The sequence below is a fragment of the Lissotriton vulgaris genome, chromosome 6, assembly GCF_964263255.1.
Source record: "Lissotriton vulgaris chromosome 6, aLisVul1.2, whole genome shotgun sequence".
Taxonomy (NCBI): Eukaryota; Metazoa; Chordata; class Amphibia; order Caudata; family Salamandridae; genus Lissotriton; species Lissotriton vulgaris.
The window spans coordinates 204214497-204241100 of record NC_141694.1 but is presented as its reverse complement, the minus strand read 5'-3'; the positions used below and the strand labels follow the sequence as shown (position 1 = coordinate 204241100).

Here is a 26604-nt window from a genome sequence, read left to right as displayed (position 1 = left end):
ACCTATTAAAAAGTTACTTTAATGGGAGCATCAAAGGCAGTTCCTGAAGGGCATGAATTGTCAAGCCCATGCCCTGGAGGAACTGGCGTTCATGCAACATGTGCCCCCCTGCATGCACCCCATGGCCCTGAGGGGGCCTATAACACCCCCTTTGCGTCCTCACGTTTCATGCCGGGCTCACCACCATGAACACTGTGGCTATGAGGAAACTAGTAATATGATTGAGTGTGCCGCAGCTGCACTGCCAGCACATTACCAGCCTCACACCACTGCAAGACCACATGGATCAAGGATGGCTGGTGGTAGTAGTGGTTCTGTGGCGCTCCAACCGCCATAGTCGGAATATGGTGGGTAGACCAACAGTATTTTGGATCATGACCCACCACCACGACTACGGCGGTTCAATGGATGTAAAAAGGCCCTTAGTCTTTCTTAGAGGTTTCTTCAGAGGCACACCTCATGGTAGTTCTTTTTCAGAATTATAACTTGATTATTTTAAAAATGTTTGAAGATTATAATTTACTAATTCATTTTTGCTTTCTATGATGATCAAATCTTTTAATGAACCCATGAGCTTTTAACCTTAAATCTCATCTCAAGTATCCTTGTTTATTGCCTTGGACAAAGTTGTATGATGACTCAGACAGCCTTGAGTTTGTACATAAAACCTCATACTTATTAATTAGAGCATCAAGAGGCTTGAACATCCAGAATGAAAAGCTGAGCTAAAAGTTGGTTCAGCCTGGTCTGGTGGTGCCACACACATGACAAAGATTCACTTGGTAAATATTATGTTCAGATCACAAATAATGGTCTTATCTCTCAGTGTTGTGGGGATGAAGCTTCTCAGCTGACTTTAGTTAACCAATACATTCTTGATGTGAAAGTGATCTGAAGTCCTGTGTTTGCAGCTCTGGTGGACGTCAAGTAAGCAGTGTTGCAGTTTTTTAAAGTCACTCCTAAACCATATTGTTTCACAAAGGGGGTCGTTATTTAAACTTATCTCAATACATAAATATAATTACCTGGATCTTTCAGAGAAGTGTCACTCAAATTTCCACAGGTAATGCAATCAAATGTCACACACAAGCCCCCTGCAATCATGGAAATGTCACAGTAATATGAGAACTTTGCTGGTATGTCTACAGTGGTTGCATTTGTGTTGCATGACTTTTCAGTGATTTCATGCCGTATTACTGATTTTCTCTCTGTTTATTTCAGAATTTTCTCAATACAACAGATGTGCTTGTGAGGAAGCAAGACATATGGGCATCTGTGACTGAAATACAGAGGAATGAGGGTGGTTCTCAGCTTCTTCAGTCAATGGAGACATTTTCACAAGAGCTTCAAATAAATGACACAATCACACAAATGAGCGACACAATCATTTTACATGGGATTGTTGCAAACAACCATAATAACGACTACTATGAGAAGTTTGTTTTCGGAAACGCAACAGGGAAGGTGAACATTTCCAGTGAGACTCTAGCGTCTATTCGTAACTTCAGTTTACTCACTATTGCTTACTCCTCATTGAACGACATTCTGACAGTAAACCAAAGTGAGACTGTGAATGGTTTGGTTATGTCAATGGTGGTCAGTAAACAAAAGGGCGCTAACCTAAGAGGTAAATTTGACATATCAATGATGTTTGAAAAAATCAACAGCTCGCTACCAAATGCCTTGTGCGTCTTCTGGAAGTTCAATGACTATGGATCAGGCGAGTGGGACACCTCTGGCTGCACAACCACTGAACAAGAAGATCAAGTCCTTTGTACATGTGATCATTTGACACCATTCACAATATTAATGTCATCCTCACCATCTGGAGGCAATACAACGGAGGAAGAAAAACAGAGACAGGTTACCTTAGAGTATATCACCTTTATTGGTGTGGCCATTTCCATGGGAAGCTTAGCTATTTGCCTTATAATCGAGACACTTTCTTGGAAGTGTGTTACCAAGAATACAACTTCATACATGCGGCATGTGTGCTTGGTGAACATCGCTGTGTCGCTTCTGATTGCTGATATTTGGTTCATCGTTGGAGCAAGCCTCACACCACAACTATCCAATCACACTATCTCCAATGCAACAGCCAAACATACTCAAGCCTGTGATGCTGCTACATTTTTCACTCATATATTCTACCTTGCGGTGTTTTTTTGGATGCTGACCATGGGGCTTATTCTCTTTTATCGTCTTGTTTACGTTTTGCATTATATGACTACAACGTTTATGCTGGCCCTAGCATTCTCCCTGGGCTATGGATGCCCCCTCATCATATCAGTTGTTACTGTAGCTGTTACAAGTCCACAGAACTATTACAGAGAAGGCAATAGCTGTTGGCTTAACATGCTGAATACCAGGGCATTCCTTGCCTTTGTCATACCCGCCTTAACCATTGTTGCTGTAAATTTGATCATACTTGCTCTAGTCGTCATTACTCTTCTGAGACCTTCTGTTGGAGCTCAGCCAAGAAAGGAAGAGAAGAACACACTACTCAAGATTGCTAAAAGTGTTGCCATCTTAACACCATTGTTAGGCCTGACCTGGGGATTTGGAATAGGAATATTGATAACAAACAACTTTACGCTCAACGTAATATTTTCTCTTCTGAATTCGCTACAGGTTAGTATGTTGACGTAAATAATTAATTTACTCTCTTAATTTCTATGCAGGTAAGTACTTAATCAATAATAACTCAGATCGGAAAGAAAAAACCAGAGTCCGTGGTGTTAGAGTTCTTAGGGGTTTTATTCCTCAAAAAGGAATGGTCATGACCAACATATAATGTTCTTCCCACCACAGGGGTGGAAGAAGGGATAGGAAGAGCACGCGCTACATTTTATTGACAATACATAGCTTATATACTTAATTCACCAAGGGGTGGCGTTAACAGAAATTTTGCAATGTCAGCAGAAATCGGAAGCTTGGATGCGCGCGCAGCTACATGACGTGTGATTGGAAGGGTGCAGGGGACTTGGCATTTACACTGACGGAAAGAGACAGAAGTCTGGCATGTCAGATCAACTTGTACTTCTATCATATCTGATATCTGATGTTTAGGAACCATATTATCTGGGCGGAAAGGTCTCTAGGGCAGAAGCTATTCTATGCTAACTGTGGATGCGTGTATAAGCGCCTAAGTGTCTGCATGAGAAGCGTGGGGGCACGGGGCCTTCCATGGAAACATGGTAACAGAGGCTATGAATTACTTGCACTGAGACGGGTCGGCCCTTTGGCTCTGCAGCTGGGGAGGATGTTTACTGAAACTAGTAGGCAGGAATGTATTTTCGAGGAGCGGAACAGATAACTCAAAGGTTATAGTCAGTCTTGGCAGAAAGCAGGCTGAGCTGAGCGCGAGGGGCCGCGCTGGAAGTAAGTCAGAGTTCACGGGTACAGAGGCAGCCTGGGCTGAGGCTGTCATAGTCAGAAGCCAGAAAAAGAGGCTCGATGGCAGAAATTCAGGGCCTACTCTGCCAGAGCAGGAAAACATGTAAAGTACACTACAAAAAGACGTTGGCATAGCATACTTAGGAACGGACTATTTAACCCATTCAGGGTGGGTCAGAAAGAGGACAAGTTAACGTTGGACGCAAATGTATTTGCGTCTTCATAGCTGGCACAGGAGGGAAGTTACATGCACTTTAAGCTGGTACATGGAGTCGGTGGGGTACGCGCTAGGGAACACAACATGACCATAGAATTTTATATTTCCTCAATGTGATGTGCTACCAAGCCTTTAATCTTTTATGTGATGCATTGAGCATAATGTGTTTACTTCAACACTTGTTTCCAAATTAATCACACTCTTTGTGAAATGACGATAATGTTGACTATGCACCCATTTATTCTGAGGGATCTGCAGCAGCTCTAAGCTTGCTATCACTGATGTCATCAGATAACACCTTGGTCCCCCTATTATTAGAACAAAACTCCTTGCAGGACACTCAGGATCCGCAAGACATGTGATTAATCTACCATGCCCTGTTATTATTCCTGAATTCTGTAATTTGTAATCCTGTTTTCAGTGTTGTTGGCACAGACAGACATTTGGTAGGTACTTTGTTCAGCACAAACTCCAGCCACATGCCGCTGCTCCCAGCATCAAGTGCCTCCAAGTAGAATCCTAACGACATAACCACAACCTAGATTTGGAACGTGCTTTATGTAAAGAACAATGAGGTGGTAGTAAGCAGGCACTCTACATCTCCTCTCCTCCAATATCATCAAAGAGCAGTATTCTACACAGAGCAAAACTATGATAACTAAAAGATGAAGAAAAAATATCGAAACAATATTAAGGAAAAGGGAAAACAAATTTGAAATATAATTACATACTTTGGTCAATAATTGCAGGATTAGGCTTAGGGACTCTAAACCACAATATTAACTGACAGTCTTTTAAGGGAGTCGGCCACATGATCTGTTTTAGGTGTACATCCTTATGCATTCTTACACCACCCACCACAGGGATTCAGATCAGGACAACAGTAATTTGTAAGCATTGGCTTGCACTGCAGCTTTATGGGCAGCAATGTTTCCTTCAGGGTTTTCAACGCCTTCTATACAAGAACAAGCTTTATCTTCCAAACACCAGCACTTCAGCATGTTGGCTTTCCCAACTGGTCCATGCTGTGAATTCACTGTTGTTTGCACTAGATGTATTTGCTCATGTGCCAGACTTTGCCATCACTTAGGTTGTCTGCGTTGGTTAAAGCTTGTATTTTCTCCAATGGATCTCTCTGGGACAATGGTGTCTCATCATCACATTTCTTTGCAACTTAGATGGCTCATCCTCAGGGGTCCTCTGAGGGATGTTTCATATGATTTGTCATTAGCATAAGAATTGATTTGACAGACGTTTGTGAGATAAAAAGTGCACGTTTCAGAGGGTATTTGCCTTTCCCTTTAAGAATTTAAAAAATATATATCAGCAATTGAATAATAACAGATTCATAGAGATATTTCTGTTCCTAATTGTATTAAATATTGCTCGACTTTGAAAATAATTTTATGTATGTATTTATATGTATATATGAGTCCATATACATCTTTCTATAGATACCAATATGTATCTATATATGTGTTTAGGGGCTGCGTGTGTGTGTTTTTGTGAGCGTGAGTGTTCATTGATGTTCTTATTACAAGAGCCTGGCATAAAATTGAACATCTCCGGCCCTTCGAAGATAATTTAGCAAGGAGTATCACATTGCTGATCTTCTGCTCCCAAGTAAGCAAAACCTAAACCCTGTCTACTAACGTAGCTTGTTGGATATCATGTAAGAAAATACCTCTGTACGGCTATCATAACAATATACCCATAAAGCCTATTGACATTAACATATATTTCATAATAAATTAGTCAAGCCAAGTGCTTTTGTTGTAAAATGTTATAATAGGTCAGACCTATCTCATCCAACATAATGTTTGTGGCTGAACCACTCAGGCCTATAGGATATAGCCTTTAACATGTTCTTGCTGCCATAACCAACTCTGGCATGATATATTGAGCATACACTTTTCCATTTTCAACCATCAGGCATACAATTCATGTTGAGATGACAATTTGCAACCAGTTGCTCAACAAGGATTATCTCATTGCACATCTGTAGCCCCAAGGGTTTGTCATAGAAAGGTGGCCAAGACAAAAAACTTTGTCTTACCTAGTCCTTTAACAGGGAAGTAGCGCACACACCGGCTGAGCGCGCAGGTAAATCAATCAAAAAAACTGTTCCAATACAGTGCGCTTTCATGAAATAAACACCCTTGGAACTTGGATTGTCGTGGATTCTGCTGAGAGCACACTGTATTGGAACAGTTTTTATATGTATATATATATAACGCTCAGATTCTCTCGCTTTACACAGAAAATACAGCACTCCAGAGGGTCAGGTCCAACAGTTTCTTTTAATTCAGGAACCACACAACAAACGCGTTTCGGCGTTTAGTCTTCGTCAGTGTCAATGATACTATACACATGAGCTGTTAATAAAGTTACTCAACTCTGGTAAAAACAGACAAGGGACTAACCCCTCTGCAGAAACACCAGCGCCATCTTGGATTATATATTCTCTCCCATTACACTCGCACAAATATTATGCCACCGTAAATCGGTACCTATGTAAAAGCAGAGGGTATACACACATTAAGCAAAGGAACATACCCTACCATCTAGCCATGGATCGGCTAATATCCCTCGTCAATTTATCCACATTGTTGTAAACTTTATCAATCACAGCAAAACTGAAAATCATTCCTGTAGTTCATTTCTTTACATCAACAGTGTGCAGCTAACCTTAAAATGTCCTCAAAAGATTAATTAATTCCTTCATCTAATTGATTACATTCATCCCTGTATCTAAATTCATACAGTGAAGGATAAAACAATACATGTAGGAATCACTATTTCTCATATCAAAATCATATTACAGCTTCTCAAACAGTGTATCATACAGTTTTCCCTATTTACTTCCCTAAGTGGACTGCCATCTCCTCACTACTGTTTAAGCCTCTAGGATATTTGTTCGACAGATCTATAATATATCGCAACTCTAGCCTGCGCAGCTGCCTGAGCTGGTCCCCCCCCCTTGCGTTTAATGGTACAGAGTCCAATCCGAAATACTGCAGCTTGCTCCTATCCTTCCCATGCAGTTCCGCAAAAAGCCGAGCTACCGGATATGCAGAATCTGCCTTATTGATAGCTCGTAGGTGTTCGCGTATTCTCAATTTTAATTGGTTGATAGTACTCCCAATGTAGCGTAAGCCACATGGGCAAACCAAGCAGTAAACTACATAGGAGGTGCCACAGGTGATGAATTTTTGTAACTTCATGGATTTCCCTGTATCGGGTATATCGTATGTGAGGACCCTTCTGCTAGTTGCACAGGCCTTACAGCGGCCACAGGAATAAAATCCCTTCATTTCCCTTAAGGTGTTAGTCCTAGGGGCTGGTCTCTCCAGATAGCTTCTCACCAACATGTCCCTTAATGACCTTGCTCTACTAAAGGTCACCAAGGGGTGCGGTGGTAAGTCGTCCTTCAGCACACTATCCGTCAGGAGAATGTGCCAGTTCTTCCTCAACATAGCTCTCAACTGATTAGCCCCAGAGGAATATGGGGTAACCATCCTGAATTTCCCCTCTTTTTTGGTGAGTTAACTATTGGAAGATTTTTTACCCAGAAGTTCTCCTCTCGGTACTCCTCTCACCTTTTTAAGAGTACTTTGTAGCAGCTTTTCATTATACCCTCTAAGACAAAATCGTGCAAGGCATTCCGAGGCAGCTGCCTCGAAATCCTGCTCCGGTGAGCTGTTTCTACGAAGTCTTAGTAGTTCCTCATAGGGTATGCTTCTGACCAACTGAGGTGGATGACTACTGCTGGCAAACATAATAAAATTACCTGCAGTTTCTTTTCTGAAAAGTGCGGTATGCATACGGCCACTATCAATGAACACCCTCAGGTCCAAATAGTCCACCGCCACTGGACTGATGGACCCTGAAAAGTGCAGATTGTAGTCATTGTTATTAAGGATCTCGATGTATCCCTCCACCGTATTCACTGCCCCTTGTCACACAATGAATAGGTCATCTATATAGCGGTACCAGCATACAACCATACCACTATCCTGTCCCACTTTGCAGCTCCTAGGCACCTGCTCCTCCAACCAGCCAACGAACAAGTTCGCATAGCTGGAGGCAAAGCAGGTGGCCATCGCCGTCCCAGATCTCTGTCTGAACAGTTGTTCTTCAAACAAAAAAATATTATTAGTGAGGCAGAATTCTGCAAATTCCAGAATCATCATATTGTGATGCGCGAAGCGCATTTGTCGTTGGTCAAGATAGTGCCGGACCGCATTCAAACCATGTTGGTGTTCTATACATGTATAGAGACTGGTAATGTCCAGCACCATCAGTAGGTAATCAGAGTCCCATATCATATCCTCGATCCTATTTAGGAAGTCCTTAGTATCCTGAATGTAGGACTCTAGATTGACCACAAAAGGGAACAGGACATTTTCCACAAATCTGGACATATTTTTAGTGAGGCTTAAGCATGGGCGGAAAATCCGTTTCGCTCGCGGATTTTGCGGATTTTCGGTAAATTCGCAATCCGCGAGATTCGCGAATCTCCCGCAAAATCCGCAAATCCGCGAGCAGCGGATTTTGCTCGCACTGCTCGCATGGTTCGCGTGAGTTCGCGGCTTCCCAGTACAACTTCGCGCCCTGCGAATAAGTGCAAAATTGCAGAAATACGATCTTAGCAAAACTGAAACTACTTACCAGGTTCAAAAGTTCAGGCTCATCATTAGAAGCCATTTCCTGTAGTGCTTCCTGAGGGGCCCCTCCAGAGTTCAGTTGCCAGTTGCAACTATTATGTGACCCTGCTCTGAACCTCAGAATAGTTACACATATGCCACAAAGGTCCTGAATTACAGATAAGGGAGACAAGCAGGAGCCAGGCTGGAAGTTCAAATCCATTAATCAGCCCCTAATTCATTATTGTCAGTTGGGGCAGGGCAAGTGTTGTAACTAATTTTGCAACAATGAAAGCACTTAGCAAGTGCAAAAGATCACTAATCAGGAAGCACTAAGGAAGCAGGTGCCAGCTAAAAAAATATTCTGTGACACATTAATCAGCCCCAAATTAATTCAGGTCACTTGAGGCAGGGAAGGTGTGCTTGCGTTTCCACAATAATGTACACTGCCTGGACAACCAGAGGGTGCTGTGATGAAACAGAGGGTGGCATGGGTGGGCCAGAGGGTGGCATGAGTAGTCAGAGAGTGGCAGTGGTGACAGAGAGTGGCAGTGATGAAGAAGAGTGTCCCAAACAGGCTGGACACGTAGAAACAACAAGTTCGCGAAACTTGCGACCCGACAGGTAAGTTCGCAATTTGCGAAATTGCACAAAACCCTCGCCAACTGGCAGAAACCCGTGCAAACACAAAAAAAAAATCCGCAAATTCGCGAGAATTCGCGGATTTTGCGGATTGCGAGTTCGCAAATCCGCAAAATTCGCAAACGCGAGATTCGCAAAATTCGCCCATGCTTAGTGAGGCTGTTGATGGAAGAACCAATTGGTCGACCAGGTGGATGTACACTGTTTTTATGCAGTTTGGGAAGATGATAAAAGGTGGGAGTCATTGGATTGTCGCTTCACAGGAAAAGATGCTCATCCCTGCCCAGCATAGATAGATCATACCATTTATGGATTAAGGTGTCATACTCTTTGATACTTTGCTGGTATGCTTCATTATTGCTCATCATATAGTAGTTTTCATCCGATAACTGTCTGATTGCTTCTTGTCTATAATACTCTCTACTGGGAAGGACTAAGTTTCCCCCTTTGTCGGAGGGTTTTACTATGATGGTACTGTCGTTTATCAGATCATGCAGTGCCATTCTTTGGGCATCGGTTATGTAGCCTTTCTGTACCTCAGCAAGTCGTTAGTCATTGCCTCAGTAAAAACATCTATCGCATCCCAGGGTGTTTGCGGGATGAAGACAGAAACCGGTTTAAAGTGGCTTTCGTCCCTCTCTTGGTCCACTCCTTGCAGTATTGCTCGCTGAGCCATGTCCATAGCATCTGGATTTGAGTCTTGCTCCAATCTTAAATCCTCAAGGGCCTCCAGACCAGATAAATCCCTGCTGCTTAACATGTCCGTTGCTGTCAATCTGGCTCCTTTTCTTATCGGATCTCTGATGTGTGGTCTCAGCTTGAAGTGTTTATGAAGTTTCAGCTTCCGCGTGAAACGAAAGAGCTTAATTTGTGTCTGGGTATATTCCAGACTATTACTGGGGCAAAATATGAGGCCAAGGCTAAAGAGTTCCATTTCTGAGTCCGTCAATAACCTTTTAGTGAGATTGACCATGGTCAAATTGGTCACATCTCCTTGCTCGTGGTTGGTTATTTCTTCTTGTTGCTGCTGGCCCAGCTCGAGGCCTTTGCTCTTCCTCTTCCTCTTGCTGCCACCCCCTGCTCATCTGGTCATCCTGTTGTGGCTTCTGGTGGTTTGTTTTTCCCCCCTCGTAACCACGACTGCCTTATTATTTTGAACTCGTCGTGAAAAGGTATCACATTGCCCCTACCCCTTTGGGTGCTCTTGGGGTCTAGTTGGTCGTCACTGGGTTCATTCTCCGTCACCTCTGATTCAGAGGTTACTGCATCAGGGTCTGTTGCTATTTGCGTGTTCTGGCGGAGTGCCTTCCTAGGAGCGTCGAACTTCTTCGCAAAAGTCAGCACGCGACCCTGCTGATAATCATTTTCGTCGCAATTATATTTCTCCTGCTTCCTGGCTTTTATTTTTTGTTCATACATGGTTAGAAGGGATTTCATCAGCCCCTTAAGTTCTAACACTTTGTCCGTTTCTTCCTCCTTATCCAGCTCTTCCTCCAAGATTTTATTCTCCGCTAAAGCCTTCTCCCTGTCAATCCAGGCGTACTTCATGAGAATCTTTAATGTTCCCTCGCAGTAAAGGGCTGTATGCTCTGCCCAGTCTGTAAGAAGTCGGGGGTCAGGGTGCTTGTAAGACGGCACAGTATATACCCTCAAGCCTCGTGGCACCCGATGTTCTTCAATATAGCTTGTCAGACTTGTTGCCTTCCACCACTTTCGAACTTCACGTTCGTAAAGTCTCTCAAGTTTGAACATTTTGTCTGTCAATTTGCTGCTCTGTGGCTCCGCTGCTTTCACTGTCAATTCTGGCAGGTTTTCATGACGTTTGAACATATCCTTCGCCGCAGCGCGATGTTCAGTTTCAGAAAACATGCTCATGTGTAAAATAGAGCTCTTAATGTCAGATTGTCAGTTCCTCCTCTGTGGACGCTGCTCCCTCCAAGACGCCCTGCCGCAATGCACAGCTGCTTGATATTGTAAATACAAAGAGAGGGGCTCACCGGCAGACGTGTGCGTCGGAAACCAGCCCGAACTTCAAACAGTGCGGTGCTTCGCTTCAGTCCTCCAGCTTCGCTCGGCACCCAAACAGCTGCGGTGGTGCACACGGAAATCAAACCGCTCGTTCCCCACACAAATACCTTGTGCACTCACGGGCGGGTGCTGTTGGCGGCTTGTGGAACACCGCAAAACAACGCTCAAATTCTCTCGCTTTACGCAGAAAATACAGCACTCCAGAGGGTCAGGTCCAACAGTTTCTTTGAATTCAGGAACCACACAACAAACGCGTTTCGGCGTTTAGCCTTCATCAGTGTCAATGACACTATACACATGAGCTGTTAATAAAGTTACTCAACTCTGGTAAAAACAGACAAGGGACTAACCCCTCGGCAGAAACACCAGTGCCATCTTGGAGTATATATTCTCTCCCATTACACTCGCACAAATATTATGCCACCGTAAATCGGTTCCTATGTAAAAGCCGAGGGTATACACACATTAAGCAAAGGAACATACCCTACCACCATATTTATATATATCCAACAACAACATAGAACACGCTGCACTTCCCCAGATTCGACCACCACAGTGGGAGCTGGCAATTTCCTTGAAATAAATCTTAATCTACAGACCGAATATTGGAGAGTGCAGCGTATTGTATGTTGATGGTGGATAAAATTCGCGGATAGTCTATCCCCGCCGCATGCACCAGCTGTGCAAGAGTGCGTCCTCCGTTACCGGACTGCTTTGGTGGAGAATATATACATATATATATATATAGCTATATATGTTCACTGAAAAAACCATAGGTTTTAGGCTTGTTATAGTTAGAAATTAGCATTTAAAAAACCTTTGAAATTCACTAAAGAAAACAAAGGTTTCAGTCACATTATAGTTAGAAATTAGCATTTACAAAACCTTAGAAATTCACTGAAAAAAACATAGGTTTCATGGGTGTTATAGTTTGTTGGATATTTCACTCGTACAAAACCATAGAAATTCCCCTGTTATAGTTAGTTCAGCTAACTATAACTTGCGCCCCCGCAATGCACAGCTGATGACGTCACATATTACATCACTCATGACATGGTCATTGACATCACTGATGACATCACTGATAACATCTCAATTTACATCACTGAAACCTATGTTTTTTTCAGTGAATTTTTAAAGTTTTTTTAAATGCTAATTTCTAATAATAACGTGCCTGAAACCTTTGGTTTTTTCAGTGAATTTCAAAGGTTTTTTAAATTCTAATTTCTAACTATAACGTGTCTGAAACCTATGGTTTTTACAGTAAATTTTAAATGTTCTTTAAATGCTAATTTCTAACTATAACATGCCTGAAACCTATGGTTTCTTAAGTGCATTTCTAAGGTTTTTTAAATGCTACTTTCTAACTATGCCTACAAAGGTAGGACATGTGAAGAAAGAAGAAAAAACGCACAGAAAGAAGCAAAATAAATGCAGATAGAAGCAACAGAAGTCCAGAAAGACAACGAAAATTGCAGGAAGAAGAAAGACATGTGCAGAAAGAACTAACAGAGGAGCAGGATGAGGCCTTGATGCAAAATCATCCTGTGCCCACAACTTTTTCAGACGGGTACTGTTGGTTACTGACTCTGACTAACCAGGCCTAGAACCCGTGCCATGCTAAAAGACACTTAGATTACAATGAAAACATCCACATATACTAGGGAACACTATGCGTTGGAGTACCCCTGTGATTAGCATGACCTCCTTTGTAAGGCCCTAGTACATAATAGGGCAGGGGGATTAAAATGGCTTCTAAGTCAGAGGTTATTATTATTATTATTATTAATTGGGTTTTGTTAAGCGCAGACTACCCGGAGGCCTCGTAGCGCTGAGTGTGACTGGGGAGACAGGTGAGGGTAGAGAAATTTACGTGAAAAGGAGGGTTTTTAGAGGTGTAGAAATATGCTACTTTACTAGTAGTCATGATTGCAGAGTGGTGGAGAAAGAAGTGCTGGGCATGCAACCAACGCTCAGGAATTCAGCTGCATAACACTTACAGGAGGTACCAGGAGGGATTCTTGGCCTCCAAACTTCATAAGGACTAAATTGGACTTCATCTTCCATTCCGTAGTCTGACACGAGGCACGTTTGAAGAGTGGTAGAGAAAGGGGGCAATGGCCTCCAAAGATGTCTTAGTAATCCCACTGTGTGGGACTTACTAGAGGTAACAAGAGGGGTAGTTGGCCCCCGAGGACATCCTTGCGGGCTAACTTCTCAAACTATTACCTCCAGTCAGTCCCACACAGCAGTATTGGTAAGTGCATGTAGCAGGCCATGCCCACTTTGCCCATTACTCGACAAATGCACTCCCTGGCACGCTCTTGGATGGGGATTGAAGTCCCCTTCACTGCTGGGGGTCCTTTAGGGGCCAACTAGCCTACCTTCTACCTCCAGTAAGCCCCACGCAGTCGGATTGGTGAAAGGTAGACAAAGGCCATGCCCCCTTTCTCCAACACTCTGCAAACGCGTCCCCCTGGTGCGTTGTAAGTTGGGGGATTAAGTCCCCTTGAATCCTGAGGGTCCCCGGGGTCCAACTAGCCCACCAGGTACTTCTAGTAAGCAGCACAGAGCTGCGTTGCAGAGAAGTATAAAAAGGGGCATGGTCTGGACCACCTCTCTGCAACGTAGCCTTGTGGTGCTTACTGGAGGTACCTGGTGGGCTAGTTGGCCCCCAGGGACCCCCAGTATTGAAAGGGAATTAATTCCCCAATTTAAAACGCACCACAGGGCATGTTTGCAGAGTGTTGCTGGGGGGGGGCCTCTGGTACGATCGCAGTTTTTTTTTGTTTTTTTAGAAGGAGGCTGTGTTGCCCCCCTTCTTTTTCCTTTTTTTTGGGCCCTGGGGACCCCATCCCCCAGGGCCTGACCCATTTAAAATAAAAAATGACCAGGAAGAGGGCTGGGAGGGATCCCCTTCCGTGGCCAATTCTGGCCCCGGGACCTCATCCCTTCGGGCATGGCAACAATAATTTTTTTATGGAGGGGGCTGCATAGCCCCACTCCTGAGGCCTCTATTTGCCCCCGGGACCCCATCACCCGGGGCCGGCCTTTATTTACTTATTTTGTTTTTTAAAAAACAATAATCATTTTGGGCAGGGGGCCGCGTGGCCTCCCTCCTGGGCCACTTCTAGCCCCGGGGACCCCATCCCCTGGGGCCGGCCTTCTCCTGTAGGGACTGTGGGGTGAGCCCCAATGCCCCCACGGTCCCTGCCGGCTCCTCGCCTCCTGGGGGAGCCGGCATTGCTTTTCTACATGGGGAGCTGCTAACATGCAACTCCCCTTGTGGAAAAGCAATTCTGCGTTGCTTCATTGAAGTGAGAGCAGGTTTCCCTGCTCTCGCTTCAATGAAGCAAAGCAGTTTGCAATGACAGGGTGGGAGCCACACAGCTCCTGCCCTGTCATTGCAAACAGCAGTGCCCTGGGGGTGGACACTGCAGAAGCTGGCCCTGGGAGGTGGTGGTCCCCAGGGCCATCAAGGGCTCCTGGAGGAGGCTCCAGGATGGTACTGGAGGTACCTGGTGGGCTAGTTGGCCCCCAGGGACCCCCAGTATTGAAAGGGAATTAATTCCCCAATTTAAAACGCACCACAGGGCATGTTTGCAGAGTGTTGCTGGGGGGGGGGGGGGCTCTGGTACGATCGCAGTTTTTTTTTGTTTTTTTAGAAGGGGGCTGTGTTGCCCCCCTTCTTTTTCCTTTTTTTTGGGCCCTGGGGACCCCATCCCCCAGGGCCTGACCCATTTAAAATAAAAAATGACCAGGAAGAGGGCTGGGAGGGACCCCCTTCCGTGGCCAATTCTGGCCCCGGGACCTCATCCCTTCGGGCATGGCAACAATAATTTTTTTATGGAGGGGGCTGCATAGCCCCCCTCCTGAGGCCTCTATTTGCCCCCGGGACCCCATCACCCGGGGCCGCCCTTTATTTACTTATTTTGTTTTTTAAAAACAAATAATCATTTTGGGCAGGGGGCCGCTTGGCCTCCCTCCTGGGCCACTTCTATCCCCGGGGACCCCATCCCCTGGGGCCGGCCTTCTCCTGTGGGGACTGTGGGGGGAGCCCCAATGCCCCCACGGTCCCTGCCGGCTCCTCGCCTCCTGGGGGAGCCGGCATTGCTTTTCTACATGGGGAGCTGCTAACATGCAACTCCCCTTGTGGAAAAGCAATTCTGCGTTGCTTCATTGAAGTGAGAGCAGGTTTCCCTGCTCTCGCTTCAATGAAGCAAAGCAGTTTGCAATGACAGGGTGGGAGCCACACAGCTCCTGCCCTGTCATTGCAAACAGCAGTGCCCTGGGGGTGGACACTGCAGAAGCTGGCCCTGGGAGGTGGCGGTCCCCAGGGCCATCAAGGGCTCCTGGAGGAGGCTCCAGGATGGGGCCGTGCAGGCCCCACTCCCAATGTGTGCATAGCCCCGGGGAGGTGGTGGTTCGGGGGTCCGTTATGGATCCCCCAATTAACATACTTAGTGCCCTGGACAGGTGGCGGCCCCCGGGGCTCGAGACCCCCACAAAGGTTTTTTTTTTTTAATGAAGCCCCTGTGGTGGTGGTCCCTGGGGTTTAGGGGCCCTTGGAGGCCCACCCACACATTGCAAATAACAAGCCCCGCAATGTCAATGTGGCATGCCCCCGGGACTTGGCCCACCCGGGGGCTAAATAATAACGAAGTACGTTAGTCCGCACTTCGTTTTTTAAAATATTTTGGCTGAAATTTGCGCTGGCTGTGTGAATCTCAACGATTTAAAAAAAAATGCTTTTTTGTGGCCCTGGGGGTTTTTGTGGGACCCCCTGAGCAGGCCTAGGGGGTCAGGGTGTTTCTACCCTGCCCCCTTTTCTTGTTTTTTGCGTTTGTTTTTCTGTTTTCTTGTGACTCGGTTCTATGGAGTCACAAGATGGCTGCCAACACTTCCTGGTTTGTAGTGTTGAAAGCCAATTAGAATAAAGCTTGTGGTCGGGAGGGTGTACGGATCCTCCAGAGGGACCACAACTCCCTGGGGCTTTAAAAAAAATGGGTGGGGGAGCTCAATGGCCCCCCCAAGCCCCGGGGATCACCACCCCAGGGCTTTTTATATTGTGGGAGGGGGGCCGCGTGGACTCCCTCCCGGAGCTGTCGATGGCCCTGGGGACCGCCACCCCCCAGGGGCTGCTCCTGCAGTGTCTCCAGGTGCCCTGCCTCGGGACACTTCTGTTTGCTATGGCAGGGTGGGAGCCGAGGCTCCCGCCCTGCCATAGCAAACTTGGTTTAGATTTTGAAAGAGAGAGCAGGCAAACCTGCTATCTCTTTCAAAATGCAAAGCAGTTTGCTTTTCCCCACAGGGAGCTGCATGTTAGCAGCTACCCGTGTGGAAAAGCAATGGCGGCTTCCAAAGGATGCAGGGAGCCGGCTGGGACCGTGGGGACATTGGGGCTCCCTCCACGGTCCCCAATGTTGTATATAGGCCCCGGGGGATGGGGTCCCCAGGGAGAATAAAAATTTGTGGTAGGTAATAAGCATGGGCGGAAAATCCATTCCGCTCGCGGATTTTGCGGATTTTGGGAAATTTCCAATCCGCGAGATTCGCGAATTTCCTGCAAAATCCGCGAGCGGCATGGATTGAGTCAAAAGTTCAAACTTACTTTTGTAACTCTTTTAGAATGGCGCCGGCAAGCTGCCAGAGCCATTCTAAAATAGTTACAAAAGTCAGCTTCAACAGGAAGCTCTAATAGATAAAGTAAAGCAGGTGCTGCTCAAATTCAGTTACACAATCATTAATCACCCCAAACTTGTGGTGATTAATGATTGTGTAACTTAATTTGACCTTCAACTGGAGCACCTGCTTTACTTTTATCTATTAGTGCTTCCTGTTGAAGCTATTTCTAGCTATTTTAGAATGGCGCTGGCAGCTTGCCGGCGCTATTCTATGTGGGCTGAGGGCAGAAGGGCACAAAAGTGGGACAGAGGGCAGAAGGGGACAAAAAATGAGTGGGGCAGAGGGCAGAAGGGCACAGAAATGAGTGGTTCAGAGGGCAGATGGGCAGAAAAAACGAGAGGGTGGCACTGATTTACCAGCAAAAAAAAACCCCAGCGAAAACGCAAAGTGCCTCGCGAACACCCACGAACACACAAAGCGCCTCGCGAACATCCGCAAACACGCAAAAATAAAAAAATCCGCAATTTTGCGCGAATTCGCGAATTTTGCGGATTGCGAATTCCCAAATCCGCAAATTCGCGGATTGCGAATTGGCAAAATTCACCCATGCTTAGTAGGTAATAATTTTTTTAATAGTAAAATTAGGAGTCTTTAAGTTAAGGAATGTCGACAATCCCGTCTCCCACTTAAATAGCCATGAAGTATTTAGTGAAGCCCACACTGTGAAGCGTTTCACAAAACATGAAACAGCAGTGTTTTACTGGGATCAATAAAGAATTGCCCACTGATGAGTACAGAGTAGGCAAATTGTACATGGGGTTTTGTAACGCCTGTGGCTGCTGCTCGCGCCCTCTCTTGAGGTTAATTCGAAGAGTTGTGTACTCCTTTTGCTCCTAATGTACACAGGGCTCAGTCATCTCTGTTTGCTTTCCCCTCTGTCATATAGAGGCCCCTGGGAAATATATGACAAATTCCCTACAGCCAGCACCTCTGAAAAGGTAGAACAGCTGGTAAAGAGTCAGCCTGGGTATTACACTTCCAGTCATAAAGGGTACAGAGACGTTTTGCATATCTAGGAGAGCGCCACCTTCCAGGGTATTGTTTACTAATTGTTCGAGGAGTTTGAGGCCAACTTAAGTCCGGGGATCATCATACTCAGGATCTTTATTTAAATATACAGGGTGGGCCTCGGCAGTCCCCGAAGTCTCGGTGGTGCTAGGCAGTGCCTTATTTGTTCTGTAATCACACAGGCAGTATTTATAGTGTTATAAAATGATACACTCATAGAACTCTTGTGCCTAACAGTTAGTTACATTATTTTTTGTAGGTGCACTGTAATGCTAAATAGTATTGAATTTAAAATCTTCTATAAACAGATGATTATCACAATAAATAATTGTCAAGTGTTGTCAGAAAAAGAAGACCTATACACTCAGTTATTTTTTTAAAGTAACCTTTATTAAAACAGAAATAAATAGAAATATAACTTTAACAGAACAGTATAATAAAAAAATGTGGGTTGGACTCCAGTGGAAGCAGTGTAGGTAACCTGCAAGACAAAAATGAAACATAAGTTTGTGTTCTATGTGGAAGAGTTAAAGAAAGGTAGTTCGAATGAAACAACCATAGTGAAAATGGAAGGGAGGGGCAGTGGATGGAAATGAGAAGGGGAGGGAGAGTTAAAAGAAAAGAGGCAGGAGGAGATAGAGCGTCAGCCTATTGCACTCATCCCTTAGTGTTTACCCTCCGTCACCCGTTTGTCTAGGACGCAGGGATCTGCGAGATAGAGTGTGGTTTAAGAAGTTCTTAAAATTAAATACATGAAGCCAGGGATTGAGGGCCATATTATTAAGGAAGGGAGATAACATTATCTCCGTTTTAGCGGCTGGAAACCGCCGCTAAAGCTGCGATAAGGGGTTCATAATATGCTGTTGTGAATTTCCTTAGAAGCACAGGTTTTCGTGTGAACCTGGGATTCTATGGGAATTCCCAAGGGCATATTATCAACCCCTTATTGTCACTTTATCAGCAGTGTCCTGTCGGTAAAGTGGTGATATTGTTATCGTTGTTCTTTGATAATGTAGTCCTACATTATTAGTTACTGGAAAATCGTGTATATTCACATGTGCACCCAGAGTTCTGCACCCCAGTCCCTTCCCCCGCAATGTGCTCAATTGTAGGTCTTCCACACTGAGGTTTCACAGCTCACCTGACACCACTGGTGTGTCCCACGACATGTTGTTGCAAGCTCCAAGTCTGGGGTACATGTGTATGGAAGAGCAGGTCTCCAAAATCGAACGGTGTCTTGATACTGCCATGGAAGGTGGTAGAATTCTCAGGGCATCATTGCAGGAGAGAGTTCCGGCACCGTCCCTTTCAGCCAATCAATACATTTCTTTAGAGGGAGAAATATTTTAAAGGTGGAAACTTCTGGAGGTAAATTATGGCTTATCTAAGCTTGATAGAAAAAAGGAGTTGAGTGCATCCTCCATTTTTGAAGTACGATTAACCGTTAGTGGTAATTGTGGTTCAAAAGGAGTTGGAGTGCACAAGACTATACAAGGTTAAATAATACTATATTAAGGTAAAGTTTACATAAAAAGGAATAGAGCGCATGCTAGATGCTTAATGCTCGCTTGTAATGCAGTGGCAGGAGCCTGTGTGCATGTACACTCAGTAAGGAGCTAACTACAGTGTCCTAAAAGCCAGGGACACGTGTCTGAAAGGCAGCACTGCCTGCTGTCTCAGGTCTATAGTACGGTCCAGTAGGTCCTTAAAATTAGAACGATGTTTCTGAATGAGGTCAGAGATCACAACATAAAACTTGGAAATATTGCTTATTCGCACGTGCCAGATGCATCCCACCCCTCTCGCAGCACCGCGCTGAAGAGGTGTCTGTAGGGCAGCACTGCCCACTGGCTCGGGTCTACTGTATGGTCCAGCAGGTATTTAAAATGAAACAGAGATAAGACTGAATGAGGTGAGAGATCACATCATTATGCATGGCAAGATCGTTTGTTTGTACCTGCACAGTGACGCTGATGCACCTTACTCCTCTTGCCGCATCACGTTCAATTGGAGGCCCTGTGCACCTAGGCTGCTCTGCTTACCTGATGAAAACACTACAGGCAGGAGAGCTCACAGCTTGAATTCTTCTTTGGATTTATACTCCGGACAGCTTTGAATTCAGCCTTGATTTATCAATCTGCACTGCGGACAGCAGGGTTCACAACTTGAAAAGAGAAAGAGAAACAGTATGAGAGAGAGGAAGAGAGAGTGAGAAAGAGTGAGAGAGAGGAAGAGAGAGAAAGAAAGAATGAGACAGAGAGAGGAAGAGACAGAGAAAGAGAGAAACTGTGAGAGAGAGAAAAAAAGAGATGGAGCAGGAGAGTGAGTGTTCACACCGGAGAAAATCTTCGTAGCTCAACTTTCTGCCACCGGTGTGTGTCCAACCACGTGCCGAGTCATAGTGCACCCTCAAGTTTAGTGATCTGAAAGATAGTATAGAATTAGTAATTGCAGAGTATATACAACGGCACACGCATATTCCTGTGTTACGCCTCTGTGCACCCAGGCTGCTGTATTCCATCAACTCCCACTGCAAGGAGGTGTTTGTGCGCTATTTTGCTCCAAGGGTGCTGTACCATATCCACTCCCACTGCCCAGAGGTGACTTTCCATTAGTGCGCACCCAGACTGTTGCACCCCATCTACTCCCAGTGCCCGGAGGTGAGTGCCCGTTCTTTCGTACCCAGACTGCTGCACCCTATCCACTCCCACTGCCCGGAGGTGATTGCCCGTTCCTACACACTCAGGCTGCTGCACACTATACACTCTCACCGCCCAGAGGTGACTCCTCCCTGCTGCGGAAAGAAGCTTCTCTGCTCACCTTGTGCCACCAACGTGTTTGAAAGAGGGTCCACCTCGTGCTGAAGCAACCTTCTCAGGCATTTTTTGGATGGCCACGCATCATCGCAGGTTCCACAGACGTTGAGCTGTGATGGTGTTGGGGGGGAACGCCAATTTGTGAAACACAGCCTGTTAGATAAAAAGCAAGATAAGATTGTGCGTCATTTGTTCATCAAAGGAGAGAAGAAGAGAGAGACTGAGAGAGTGACTCTGAAAAGAATATTCGCAGCTCACCTTTCTGTCACCGGTGTGTCTCCCACCACGTGCCGGGACACAGTGCACCCTGGATCTCCACATCTGAAAGATAGTAAAGAATTAGTAATTCTAGGAAAGTCCTGTATGCAGGAATAAAAAGACAGAGACAGTAATTCTCTTGATGTGAATTGATCCTCAGAACACGTCTTGTATGCAGTAAGTATAAAGGAAGAATGACTGAACCTTCGTTAATTTCTACTTCTCAACCTTCTCATATTTAAAACATAACATTCCGAAAGCGACGCGAGGAAGCCACGAGCTGTGACACAAATGTAATGCTCGTGTCTGCATGCGTTGATGTTCGCAACACATGCTACCTCCTTAAAAACAAGCATTTGCAATGCAATAGATCTTGCATTATTAAAGTTTGAGCTATTGGCATTGCTAAATAATGCAACACCAATAGCTCAATCTTTAATAATGCGAGAACTATTGCACTGCAAATGCTTGTTCTATGGAAGAGTTGAAATTAAAGTGATATTGCAGAAACCATTATGTATGAAACAGATTCTTTAACAGGAATACCATGAAGGAAGATATTTCGACTGGTAATTGCCACTATCTTAATCTGGACTATAATAACACCGCCCTCTTACACCCCCCATTAAAATACAACTATCTGCACAGTTCGAACTATTTTAATGGGCTTCGATTTATCAACAATCACTAGAAGTAGCATTGTTTTCCATCCGGTTATAGAAAACAAGTGGTGCGTAGCCACACATGTGGTTTCAATTATTAAGCCCGCGTCTGGGCACAATAATTGAAACCCCATGTCTATTACACGCAGCAAGCGCGTAATAGACACTAATAGGCCATGGGGGGAGCAATGCGCCCGCCTCTGACCAATTACGTGCAGTCTTTTAGAATAAGTCACACGCAAATGCCAATGGGGTAGCGCGAAAGGAAATGCACATGCACAAGGTGTGCAATTCCTAGGTTAGGTTCATATCCCTGTTTTTTCACTTACAAAATGTCTTGCGCTACTGAAACAAAGGCACGAGTCCTAAAACAACTGAGAAAGGAAAGGTTGTCAAAATAAGATGATAAATTTAAGAGTACATAGTATAAAAAAAATATACTCATCTACTTTGCTACACATGTGGGAGTGACAGATATTTTGCCGACTATAAAAACTGTCCTGCTATTGGAAAAAAATGCAATAAGACAGGGTAAATAGGACTGCGTACGCCTAAATCGTCTACTGCTCCCCATCTACTCCTTCCGATGCACACCCAGGCCTCATTGCTCACCTTTTTGCGGGCAGGGCACCTTCTACACCATGCAGTCCCACTCTGCCACCAAAAAGGCTCACATTTGGTGCTGCGTATTGATATCACTATGGCAAAGGACATACTCGTACACCTATCATCATCGCAGGTTGCTCACCCACTCAGTCCTTCCTGTACCACTAACTCAGTGACCAAAGAGGGCACGCAAGGGGTGGTGGGCCACCCTGTTTGATGATTCGGGCCTACATGATGTGTCCGGACCACCAGGATGGGCCATCACAGCAAATGTGATGGTAGCAACACTAAAATGGCGTAGAGCATGTGCATGCAATCTTTTTTATTGGTAGCGTCACGTGTCTTGTGACGCCTGTGCTGGATGGGTGTGGTATGGGTGTATACTAGCCATGAGAGAGTGTCTGTGCAGTTCTGACAACTAGACCTGTGACCAGCAGATCACTACAATGAAAATCTGGGCCATGTAGCGTTATTGTCTTTTCCTGTATGCGTAAGCTGAGTGGGCTGGCCTGACGTATGCCTGTGCTACGTGAGGCTGTGAAGAATGACTCCGGAGCTATGGGCGTGGCTCTGTCATGAGCTATATGAGAAATCAACTGATTCTGGTGTCTGTGTTGTAGTGCTGCCATCACCCGGGTCTTAAACGTAAATGTGTCATTATGTCAGTGAAGTCCCACAACATGGCCAACATGGAAGGTTCTGGATATCACTGACCCTATATTCATTCATAGTTCCACACATAACAGATGGTGGACATCACTCATTTCTGTGGATATGAATGTTCATTGCATATCCAGTGGAGTGTTGTGGCTGTAGCAATACAGGGTTATGAAAAGTTCAGGTTACAGTTTCTGGCACATGAAGGGCAGCTAATTAGAATGAGGCTCGTGGTCAGAGTTAGGCTGCGCCAACATATATACTTATGTGGTCAGTCAGGTACACTGTCGAACTTGGTGCTGGAAATCAGTGTTCGAGCCTCGGAGTTGTGTCCACATCCTGTTATTGTAGGCAAATCATGTTATCTCAGCGTGCCTGAAAGTGTAATGTAAATACGGTGCTCATGTAAAACCCTCAAATACTTTTGGGTCGAGTTTGCGCGATATAAATATGCTACAAAAAAAAAACTCCGGCAATCGCAGGCACTTATAAATTTACTATACACTTTGCTTGCAGTACTCTAATGATCCAGTTTCTACGTTCGTACTTGTAGAATGAGCGAGAGAAATACATAACTGAAGTTTTTCCTACTGCCAGAGGTAAGATGGTTGCATACATTGTGTACAGCACAATGTAATGTGGTAGGGCCCAGGGGCAGCATTTTACAAACATAATGAATACACAGACACAGATAGTTGAACTGGGTACGGACACGTGCGCTCAACTCCATTTTATTACCAGGGTCACATGTCCAGTGATGTCTGTGCTGGGTGATTGTGGGGTGAGTGAAAGCCAGTCCTTCGGGAATTGTTGCTGTTGGTAACAAGTACAATAGTAATCATCAAATCATACACAGATATTCCATCATAAATGGTTTATGACTTTTGCTGCACAAACGTAGAAGCACTACATGTGAAATAAAACACAAAAGATTCTATTGTAAAGGGTTCATGACTTGTGGTGCACAGAGGTAGGGACGGCAGATCTGAAATCATACACAAAACATTCTATCATAAAGGGTACATGAGTTGTGCTGCACTGAGGTAGGGGCATCAGAAGCATTCAGCGTCTGCGGACCCAGCTATGATACGTGATCTGTGCGGGTCGCACTAGGAGCATTCTCTGCTGCCTACTGGACTGCATCATCTGTAATCGCGATTTGAACATAAGATGAGACATGTATGCAATACAGTGTCAAAACATATAGGTTTCAGGGACATTATAGTTCAAATTGTGAGCTGTGCTGTCCCCAGTGTAGACTGCCATTCAGTGTTCGTTTTGACTTGCAAGATGAATTTGGTTATTGTACTAAACCTATAACTGATATAAAACAAGTTCTTGAAGGAAGGATACTAAAAGGATAGCTGCACAGTATTGGCAATTCAGCGTGTGTGCAGCCAGCAATGATAAGTGGTGCACTGAGTTAGTGGCACCTGAAGCAACAAACTTCTGTGGTGCCTGCGATGATGCGTGGTCCCGGCATGCCGCACTGCTAGCAATGTTTTTTGCCTAGTGAATTATGCCTTAATAAGGCCACATGGCGATGATTTATGGTGCACTGAGTTAGTGGTACCTCTGAAACGGATCATGTGCATACCCTGCGATGATGCGTGGTCCCGCCGGGCCGCACTGGGAGCTATTTTTTCTGTTGAATGAATTGTGCCTTAATAAGGCAACGTGGCGATGACTTGTGGTGCAGTGAGTTAGTGGCACCTGAAGAACTCAGCGTGTGCGCACCCTGCGATGATGCGTGGCCCAGGTGGGCCACACTGGTACAATGTGTCTTGCCTACTGGTCTGCGTCATCTGCAATCGCCATTCCACCTGAATCATGAGCCCTGCTGTCTGTAGTGTAGATCGAAGGCAGTAGTCAGCACAGACATCGAAGAATGCTTTTTGTCACATTCTTTTACAAAATCTGAGGACATAGAGTACATATTGTCTCTGCATTAAATAAATCAAGGCTGCATTCCATGCTGTCCGTAGTGTAGATCCAAAGCTGATTTCAAATTGTGAACCCTGCTGTCCGCAGAATAGATCGAAGGCAGTAGTCGATACAGACATAAGTCAGTGGTGCTGTGCGCTGGGTTCGCAGGGGGCCTGTGTTGAGGAGGCCCATGGTCATGGCGGCAGCCACGTGGCAGGGTGAGGGCCATTTTTCTGGTAGACTCTTTTCCAGGGCGTGGCCTATGTATTTATAATCTTACGCTGGAGTTGCGCACGTTGGACCAGCCTACTCTGCTTCCGCTTCAAGGGGGGGGACAACACAGCTACATGACCAAGATATTCCCCAGTGTCTGAGATAATATGGTTGTGTCCACTCTGCAGTACACTACACATATCAATACTATATCTCCACATGGAAAGATTTGTTGTTTGTATAGTGAGTTGTGTACAGCATATCACTGGTACACTTGGGATTGTGTGAATTATTGTTGATGTACGAGTTCCCTCCCTTATACATAGTGGGTTGCCACTTCTCTGAAAATTCAGCTAATGTGTGGTTGTGGTTGAGGGGATATAGTATTTTGGGAAGGCCCGTTGTCCTGTTTTGCGCTGCTTCTGAGGTAGTAGGGGGTAGTGGTCTGGGGGGTGGTTGTGGTGGCGCTGGGTGTTGTGATTTTGTTGGGTGTCGGAGCTGCCTGATTAATACCTCTATCACATATTCGTTTTTAGATATGGGTGTTGGGTGCAATTCACTCAATAGATAGTCGACCTTCTTACACCAGTTAAATGTTGATGTTAATTTGTTACTGGTAAGTGGGGCTATCTGGTTTGTGGCGATTTTGCTGAAGGAAGGTATCAATGGAAGAGTGGTGATATTTGCAGTTTTTACTAGGTTGAGAATGGGATGATAATTAAAAAAGAGGGAAATAAACAGATATGCTTAATGAACATTATAATTAGAAATTAAAATTAAAAAAACCTTTGAAATTCACTGAAAAAACCATAGGTTTCAGGTATGTTATAGTTAGGAATTAGCATTTAAAAAACCTTATAAATTCACTGAAAAAAAGATAGGTTTCATGGGTGTTATAGTTAGCTGGACATTACACTCATACAAAACCATTGAAATTCCTCCGTTATAGTTAGTTGTATTAACTATAACTCGCGTGCCCGCAATCCACTGCTGATGATGTCACATATTACATCATTCATGACATGGTCAGTGACATCACTGATGACATCTCAATTTACATCACTGACGACATCACTGATGACATTATCCAGTGAATGTGGTTTGCTTACATATTTAAATAAGTATTATATATATAGGAATCTGCATTGAAGAATGAGTGGATGTGTAAGTGTCTGGATGGAGGATTTAGTACCACTGTGATTGACTGTCTAAGTGACTAATTTAAAGTCTCACTAAATATATGGGATAGTGATTTAAATGATCTGTATCACTCTGTCTCTTGTTATGTAAACTACTACTATATATATACATGTACAATTTGTCACCAACAGCTGCTTCACTCAAACAGGAATGACGATAAACGGACCCAAAGTTCTTAGTGCCAATGAAAGTGATTATTAGTGCCCAGCAAGTCCGCCATTACGCGTTTCGACCCACACTCGGGTCTTGATCATATGATATATATATATCACCAAACCTCCAACAAAGCAGAGCAGAGGACACAGCGGGGTATGAATGGTTACTTTATTCAGAAAACTGGACGGCATGACCGATTTGGGCTATGCGCCTTTTTCAAATGCCACAGTTTGATGCTGAGTCACCTGACAAGTCTCTTGAATAAGCTCCTCCTTTCCCAATGGTGAAGGGCTCACCTGCAGAGGTGGCGGTCCTCTGGTTCTGCAGGGGGCCACGTGGCTATCAGCATTCATCATATTTAGTCCCGGGAAGGTGGGGGTCCCCAGGGCTGCAGGGTAGTGCAGGCATACCGCATCAGTTTTCATATCTTTGCACCCGGGAGTTGGCAGGTTCCGGGTCGCAGGGATGCTGTATGGGCACTTCCTGCA

General features: G+C 44.9%; 1 protein-coding gene across 1 annotated transcript in view; it reads left to right on the top strand.

Moving 5' to 3' along the window:
• Positions 1–26604, top strand: part of LOC147707025 (adhesion G protein-coupled receptor F5-like) — a 579327-nt gene that overhangs the window by 512144 nt on the left and 40579 nt on the right. The window contains exon 14 of the mRNA XM_086925616.1: positions 1222–2631. Within this exon, the coding sequence (XP_086781742.1) occupies positions 1222–2631 (1410 nt within the window). The remainder of the gene's footprint in view (positions 1–1221; positions 2632–26604) is intronic.